At 36.3% G+C, this 9,094-nt stretch overlaps 1 protein-coding gene across 2 annotated transcripts; it reads right to left on the reverse strand.

Annotated features, from left to right (window-relative positions):
* Positions 1 to 330: 330 nt before the first annotated feature.
* On the reverse strand, positions 331 to 8,456 carry LOC113045510 (protein SERAC1-like). Of its 2 annotated transcripts, none has more exons than XM_026205916.1 (16): positions 7,789 to 8,456; positions 6,896 to 6,932; positions 6,559 to 6,701; positions 6,036 to 6,125; positions 4,973 to 5,104; positions 4,646 to 4,767; positions 4,433 to 4,561; positions 3,261 to 3,374; positions 2,907 to 3,069; positions 2,664 to 2,814; positions 2,076 to 2,217; positions 1,812 to 1,912; positions 1,618 to 1,715; positions 1,234 to 1,416; positions 970 to 1,113; positions 331 to 853 (listed from the first exon to the last, which is right to left on the reverse strand). In XM_026205916.1, exons 1-16 carry the CDS (start codon positions 7,889 to 7,891, stop codon positions 717 to 719), a joined length of 1,989 nt encoding a protein of 662 aa, XP_026061701.1. In that variant the 5' UTR covers positions 7,892 to 8,456; the 3' UTR covers positions 331 to 716. The 2 variants fall into 2 exon arrangements, with proteins under 2 accessions (XP_026061701.1, XP_026061702.1); XM_026205917.1 differs by having other exon boundaries at positions 6,559 to 6,715; positions 7,789 to 7,889.
* Between the last annotated feature and the right edge of the window lie 638 nt (positions 8,457 to 9,094).

Raw genomic sequence — 9,094 nt, forward strand, 5'->3', positions numbered from 1 at the left:
TCGAAGTTCCCTCGAAAGGGAACGGTCTCAGGTTATGTATGTAACCATGGTTCCCTGAGTAGGGAACGAGACACTGCGTCCTCTAGCTCTCTGCCATGCTTCGGACGCAAGCTTCAGACGAAGAAGATAATGACGTGCTCTCCCGGTGCTGATTTATAGTCGCGCCGGTAGTGACGTCGGAGGCTGTCGACGGCCAACAAGTTGGTGTTTTTTCATTGTATGCTTCAGACACGGGTCACGACGAGGTGTTCCCCAAAGCGCCCCCTAGAGGACGCAGTGTCTCGTTCCCTACTCAGGGAACCATGGTTACATACGTAACCTGAGACCGTTTTCAGTTTCATCAAAGAAAAATAAATAATGTAAATAAAACTTACTTCCTACAAATAACTGACATTTTAAATATAATAAACTTGATACTCATTTCTATTTGTTATAACTTCCAGTTAAAATAAATGGCAAAAAGTGCTCATTCCAAACGACTGAAATGAAATACAATACAAGGCAATGCTGAAGCGGGCATTAAAAGTTAAACCCAGAGGTTTTAACGAAAAGCATATTCATATTGGCAATAATAAAAAAACATGAAAAGAAAAATCCACTTGCAATGAACTTTTCATTCATAGTTAACACTATAGTTAAGAATGTAATGGTTGAATCCTCAAGAGGCAATGAAATGAAATGGCAAGAGACCGGATTTGGAGTGTGGACTTTAGAGTTCACTTAATACTCTGTCCTCCAAGAGCATCTTGAATAAACTGTAAAGTACGTTTATAAAGAAATGAGTCCTTTTTTTCTGGCTTGCAGATGTTGAGGTGATCAACATCCACCTGAATGAGGTCCCCAATACCCAGATCTGAAAAAGAAAAAGGAGAACTTGTGCTTTCTGATACCAGGTACCTAAAACTGCTCATTTTTTATGTAAGAACGATACATCATAATCCCGCTTGTTGTTCAATTATTCTGACCTACCTGCTGACTGAGAAGGAACTACCAATATTTTGAGCATCGGCCCAATGGAGGTTGGCAGAGTTTCTGCAAAGCTAAGGACCTTAAACTCTTGTTCCTTTGTAATGTTCAGGAAATTTTCATTCAAGTCCCGTAATGCTGGAGAGTCTGAGTCGAAACAGATGAACAGAAAAATGATTTGTAAATGAGATTAAGTATCAATCTGAATCTTATCAGGTGAAATTTATATATTAATATTTAGGAGGGATGACAGAAATCACATTATACCTCTACATAGTTCTTTTACTTCGATGGAGGGAAAAAGGAGATATCGGACATTGACAGAATACCCTGCCATAAACGTGCCGTGATGAGGAACGCTGTAGAACAGAATTCCCTTCGTGTTCTTGATCAGCGGACTGAGATCAGGATCTTTAGAGGCATCTAAGAGCATCTTTTTCACAAGTAAACCTGTGACACAAGTTATGAGTAAGAGTTACTCTAACAGTTATGTTATATATTTATCAGTTGAAATAGAAATTGCAAAATAATCTGTAAAAAACTGCTGTATTGCAAATAATTCAGACAGGTACACAATTATGATGGAGGTTGATTTAGAAATATACTGTCATAGTTGGGTGCTGGTTATTTTAAGACCCATCATGGACTAACCTCCCATACTGTGGGCTACCCAGACCACAGGCCTTTCCCCTACACCTGCATCCTTCAATTTCCTCAGCAGTTCCTGACTCCTGTAGGCCAAGGACTTTCTGTACAGCACAAAAAGCAATGGAAAACATGGATATCGGGTATGCTAAATTGTGTTATATATATGTGCACATCTCTGTTTACATCTGACTGTTTACCTTTGGTTTTCAGCAGGACACTTTGCCTTCCAATCACTTAAATGGGTGTCATACTCAACAGACAGGATTCGGAGGTTTGGACAGTCTGCAGCCAACCATGACTGAAAAAAAAAGTAAAAAAAAAAAAAAGTTTAATTGCTGACTTTAGACTTCGCTCAGACTTTCAAAATAGCTCTGAGGCCCTGTCATGCCATTGTATTGCATATAATATTTGGGTGACTGTAAACTACTCATAAGTTTATTTTATTTTTTTTTAAATCTGACCTTGGGCCAGCATTCAGTGTAGTCCTCTCGAACCCCTTCCACCATGTCATCATCCGTCACGTCAAGATCCTTCTGGCGCCATGTTTTAAAAGCTGCCCCCAAGAGGCCATGCACGAAGAGAACATCAGCTTTGATTGGCTGGCTATAATATATAATATAAAGAATGGAAAACATGATTTATCCTCACTAAACAAAAGATATTTTCAGACACATTTGGCAAAGATGCATTAAATTGATCAAAAATGACAATAAAGACATTTCTAATGTTACAACAGATTTCAAATAAATGCTGTTATTTTAAACTTTCTATTCATCAAAGAAACTAAAGTAAAAATGTATCACGGTTTCCCCAGCACAATTGTTTTGAACATTGATAAGATGTTTCTTGAGCAGGTAATCAGCATATCAGAATGATCATGTGACACTGAAGACCGGAGTAATGATTTGAATTGCCAATTCAGGAATAAGTGAAACTTTAAAAATATATTACCAAAATAAAATTCAGAATATCACAGTTTTTACTCTATTTCTTATCAAATAAATGCAGACAGGGTAAGCATAAGAGGAAGTTCAAATAAGCATGCATACTTTGTGCGGCATTGTGGGTGCAATATGTAAACACCATCCTGGTACTTCTGTTGTACAGCTTCTCGGTCCAAATTGGCTAAAGCACGGGCAGCAAGAGATGCCTGCAAGATGTATGGTGACTGGATCATCTCAGCCAGGACAGACACCCAACCTAAAGGTCAACCACAGAAGAGAATAAAGAACTACTCTTTTTCAACTCAAAATCAAGTTCATGAATCAGTTGTTCTAAAGTACAACGCTAACCTGACTGTACTATGGCTGTGTGCAAGCTCTCATTAAGGGCGAGATTTCCAATAATTCGCACAATGTTGTGCTGAATTTTTGGAGAGTCTCTGCGAAGCTGGTAGACTCTTTGCAAGAGCTGCAGTCCTCCATTAGCGACAATGTGATCACAATGACTGTGGACCTGTGAACAAAGAACTCTCAAATGCTTTGAACGGATTCGTTTATTACCAACAATGAATAAATCCTTGATTAAAAATGATCAACTGAAGGTACACATCAAGAATGTCATCAAAACATCCTGTCCTCTTTGATCACTGCTTACTTCCTTGCTACACAAACACATGTCACTTTGCAGAGTTTGTAAATCTTCACCTTTGAGTGCTGCACCAGGGCCTGCAGGCAGAACGTCTCCACCTTCTCAGAGGGAGTGGAAGTCAGACTTTGGGCATAGGGCAACCCATTTCCTCCAAAACACCATAGCCCTCCCTATAATCACAGACCAAAATGCACAGCTAACATGGTGGCACTTTTATATGAATTTAAATTTGATTAAATTAAGTACAATAGTGCCCATTCACTTTTTCAGCATTCTTGATTCCAGAAGTGATTTTCCAATAGGGATTTAAAAATGACTTACATTACAAACTTTTGATTCGAAGCAAAACAGTGTGTGTATATATATATATATATATATATATATATATATATATATATATATATATATATAGTACAGACCAAAAGATTGGACACACCTTCTCATTCAAAGAGTTTTCTTTATTTTCATGACTATGAAAATTGTAGAGTCACACTGAAGGCATCAAGGGCTATTTGAGCAAGAAGGAGAGTGATGGGGTGCTGCACCAGATGACCTGGCCTCCACAATCACCGGACCTGAACCCAATCGAGATGGTTTAGGGGTGAGCTGGACCGCAGACAGAAGGCAAAAGGGCCAACCAGTGCTAAGCATCTCTCAGGGAACTCCTTCAAGACTGTTGGAAGACCATTTCAGGTGACTACCTCTTGAAGCTCGTCAAGAGAAAGCCAAGAGTGTGCAAAGCAGTAATCAAATAGTTTTGATGCCATAGTTTTGATGCCTTCAGTGTGAATCTACAATTTTCATAGTCATGAAAATAAAGAAACCTTCTCATTCAAAGAGTTGTGTCCAAACCTTTGGTCTGTAATGTATATATATATTGTTATTCGATGATGTTATTCTCAATGCTTCATAGCGGGTGGGCGCTAAAGTGTTCTTTTGGCATGATTTGTTTTGATTTTCTAATTGGAGGAGATTTCTTTGCAGAATCATGGGTAAAGCAATTTTTTCACCAGGAATTCTGTGCTGAATGGTTATTTCAAATAAATAAGTTGAAAAATAAATTGGGCCGATGACTTCATCAGAAGCATATTCCATTGATTAACGACCTTGTAGCTCACAGTCAGTATACTGATACTTAAGTATTAATAAAAAAACTAAGGAGAAAAAGGCAATTTTTATTTCTGGAACTCAACTTTTGCACTCTGTAGCTTGAGTGTGTATGTCTCACCCGTTGAGAGGCTAGTGATTGGCTGCTCTCTCTTAGTGCCAGAGAAGTGAAGTACTTCACACACTGATCCACCTCCGACTGGGGCAGAGATGCCAGTAACTGCCTAAGCCCATCTTCTATTGATATATCCTGTAAACGCACCAAACATTAGCTAAAGTAACTGACATTACACAGCAATTCAATTTGGTTATAGTCTGAATGACATCTACGCACATCTTCAGTGTGCGGCAGTGGAGGAGGAGGGAGAAAGAAGCGCAGGTCCACGTTAGGTATGCGGGCGAGAGCCACAGCTGTGCGCTGATCTATCACCTGTGCTGCAGTCTGGTACTGATAATCTATGATGGACAGGACATAAGACCATTTAGAGCTCACAGAGTTAGTGATGTGCTTTTTCTCTAGTGGGCAAAGGGATCTGCGTAATAGAAATAGGTTTTGATGAGCAAGAACAACATGAGTTTTCAGTAAAGTCTGACAATCTTAACATTTTATGACATTTTATAAAAAAAAAAAAAGATTTAGAGGTGTGCTGCCATCTCTCACCCTGCCAGTGGTGATTCTGGGCCAGTTCCTGCACCGCCTGCTCTCTCACGGCTCGGTCCAGAGAGCAGGTTTTCTTCAGTAGCACCCATAGCGCACATTCGTGAGGGTCTGCGTCTAGATGACTGAGATGCTCTGATAGAGACAAACACCAACACCTGCTTATTTAACATCATACAGAGACATCATAGAAATGATCAATGTTTATTTATAGAGCACTTTTATACTTTTTACATATTTATAGAGATTTAAACACGAGGTTTAGAAACGTGCTGTACAATGAATAAAAGTATACCACCGAATTTAAACGGAACAAAATACGGAAATGATTGAGAAAAAATTAATTAACAAGCAATAGACAATCAGCTTAATATAAGAGACCCAAAATAATATAACTCAATGATAATATAAAGTAATGATAAAAACCAGGGAGAATAGATATTTCTTAGAAGAAATATAGTATGTAGTATGTACTTATAAAGTCTATGATATGAAAAGTTGTTATGAAGAGGTTTACAAATTAATGTTTTTTTTTAAGATTTTCACCAAAGCTGCCTTTATTTAATCAAAAATACAGTCATACGAAACAGAAATATAACTACAACTAAAACAACTGATTTCTATTAAAAAAAAAAGTCACAGTCACTTTTGATCAATTTAATCCATACCTCCTAAATAAAGGTATTTATTAAAAAAAAAAAAAAAAAAAAAAAAAAAAAAAAAAAAAAAACTTTTCAACAGTAGTGTATATTATAAACTACTCTTTAGCTTCAAACCTGGTGCCAAGTATGCTGCCATAAAAAAACACATTATGCATAAGAACAGAACAGAACAGAAAAGACAGTAAGATACCTGCCCTATTTAAAATAGAACAACAATCCATTTCAGTTCCTCTTTGTGCAGCTACAGGTGACACTGAGGTCAGAAATACTCTCAGGCTATGCAATAAACCATACTGGCCCCAAATGTTTTTTCCAAGCATGTTCTTTATTAGAACTATGCTGTTTGTTACACATAGTGCCTACTGTCAACAAATATTTATTTTCAGTATTTTAAAACTACTCACCATCCAAAGGGTGAAGAAGAACTCTTGATGAAATTTCAAGAAACTTTCTAGCTGCTTTATGAAGTTCCTTCCTGGTCTTCAGAGTGAAGCCTGGAAAAAGAATAATGTATGTTGTGGATAATCAATAAGTTCCAGGGCTGTTTTAATATCAAACAATATATCTAAAGTATCCTTAAAAATACAATCTAAACTACTCTAAGACAGGGATACAAAACCCATTCAACAACTTGACAATTACTGCACTGATGTCTGAACAAATAACTGTATGTCCTATTATTTTAGTGCTGTTTCAAAGCGTCTCATTTATATCTCTAGCAAGTACTTCTCTTAGCGTTTTGGGGACCACCACTGAGTTCTCAAGTTACTAACACTTTTAGGATGAAGCGTTTATTGTACAGTATTCCTCATTTGCAAGTTGCTTTTGAGGAATAAATGTAAATGCAAATGAATCTTTGGGCTCACTGATATTTACAAACTCTTTCAAGCACAAACACACACAAGTGTTAAACCTTCAAGAATGTACCAGAAGCAAGGCTCTCCTCTTCTCTATTAGTGGTGTGAGTCAGGTAGATGTAGGACTTGTGCTTCTCCTGGAGTATTGCACTGGTGTCGATAGTGATGGCCTGGTTCAGAGTGACCATCTCGTATGTGATGAAAACACAGCCTCTGTGAAAGCAAACCTGATAGAAGTCAGAATATGTTTCTGGGAAGGGTAACAAAACTGGCTTAAAAGATATATCACTTTTAACAACTGCTTCCACTGACATTCCCTCTGTGCTGTATTATATTGTATTATGTATTGTATTATTTTCTTAATGGTTTGTGTAATATATGCAAAACAGCACAAATAATAAACCTACCCCAATACTATTGCTCCTGTCATTTTTGCTATTCTTCCTAAAGACAAAAAAAAGAGAGATGAAGACCAGCATTCAGAATTATTCAGTTAAGCATTCAGAATAAATCTGTCAATTTATCTAAACAAATGAAATGTGAATTATATAAGGACACATACGAAGGTAGTAGCACAAAAAAAAAAACATATATTTTTAATTTATAATAAATATACACTACCATTCAAGAGTTTGGGGTCAGTGTGATTATTATTATTGTATTATTATTATTATTAATAATTTTTAAATTTAAATTTAATGTTTTAAAGTCTCCTGTGCTCAACGATGCTGCATTTATTTGCAATATATATATATATATTACCCACTTTCTATTAGAATATATTTCTAAATGTAATTTATTTGTGTGATGGCAAAGCTAGATTTTCAGCAGCCATTACTCCAGTCTTCAGTGTCACATCATTCTAATATACTGACTTGGTGCTCAATATTAAATGAAATTGTGCTGCTTAATTTTTTTGTGAAAAGAAAACCATGATAATTTTTCACGATTCTCTGTTGAATAAAAAGAACAAAGTTATTTGGAAGTGAAATCTTTTGTAACATTATACAGTACATGTTTTTACTGTCACTTTCAATGCATCCTTGCAAAATAAAAGTATCATTTTCTTTTAAAAACTCTATTGAACAGTAAATATGAATTATTTTGGTTTTTATTTTACGTTTATCTTTATAAAGTTGCAATAAGTGGTTAAAATGTATTCAGATATGCCAAAGTTACAAACAATAAAAACAAAATGTAGGCCCTGTTTGGTAAGTATTCGTGGACAAATACATCAAAGCAGTTTCAAATCCAAATGGCATTATTTTGGGCATCATAAACACCATAAATGCTGTCTTACTAAGGTCTCTCCATGGCAGTGCTCTCCTCACAGCAGGTCCAGGTCCAGGTCCGGTTGTGCTCAACCTCCGGACGCGGATCAGTCGCAGGGCGGACGCAGACATTAACGGCTTCACGCGCTGAATTCCGACGATTGCACAAATTAATGATGGCCAGAGGACCGGTGAGACATATATGCCCACCGTTTACCACTGCTGGCGATTAAAGGTTATCTTCTTACGCCGATTATAACCTAAATACTTCACATTTAAGAATAGAGGTGGTGGAGTGATGACATGCCAGCAGTCACTACTGTAAGCTGATCTCTCTCTACTCTGTTTTTGAAACAGTTTACGAAACGCACTTCTTTACCTTTAGAGAATGCTGATATTGATACTGCTCTAAAACATCTTACTTTTATATTAATTCATCATTTGATTTGGTGTAATGACCAGTCGGCTTCCACGTAAAAAGCCGAGTTAACGTTAGTTGGATAGTATTCAATCGAAATTCAATCTCTGCGTCCAAGGTTAACATTTAACTACTGAAACAGTACGTTAAATGTGCAGTTTACCTATAAAACATAAGTTCCTTCCAATAGACGCGGTATAAAAGATCGCTTTTGACAGCAAATATAAACAGGAACTGTTTCAGTTTGAACCAGTCTGTTTGAACGCATATTAACGTAGAGCGTCATTACCGTAAGTTACGCAAATGTCAATGTCACGCGTCAAAATATCCAACCGTAATACTCCAATGCGCACATACATTGTTTAGAGAAATAGGTTCAACCTTGTTTAGCTGGAAGTTTAATCAGTCTTCTCCAAACTGCTATACATTTAGACACTCTAATATGGCAGTCCAACACGTCAGAAGGACGTAAGCACATATTCTTTAATTTTATGGTACATAAAATTAATAATAATAATAATTATTTATATATATATATATATATATATATATATATATATATATATATATATATATATAATATATATATATATATATATATATATATATATATATATATATATATATATGTATATGTATATATGACAGGATAAACAGCAAAACAGCAAGATCTACAGGAAACGGGTATATCAAATTGCAGTTGGCACAGCATGCCAAAAAGAAAAGAAAAGGAATTCTTAGCATTCATTTCAACTTCATCCTTTGAGATAATTCCTTTTGTCAGGTAAAAATTCACTGGTTGTGAAGGTCACTTCCAGGATGTGTGTGCTCTAAACCCTGTTTAAGACACCTTTGTCTTTGGTTTTTTCATTCCTCATAACAGTTTTCAATGAAAGATTATGGATGTGTTACTCTAA

This window comes from Carassius auratus, chromosome 27 (assembly GCF_003368295.1).
Source record: "Carassius auratus strain Wakin chromosome 27, ASM336829v1, whole genome shotgun sequence".
Classification (NCBI taxonomy): domain Eukaryota; kingdom Metazoa; phylum Chordata; class Actinopteri; order Cypriniformes; family Cyprinidae; genus Carassius; species Carassius auratus.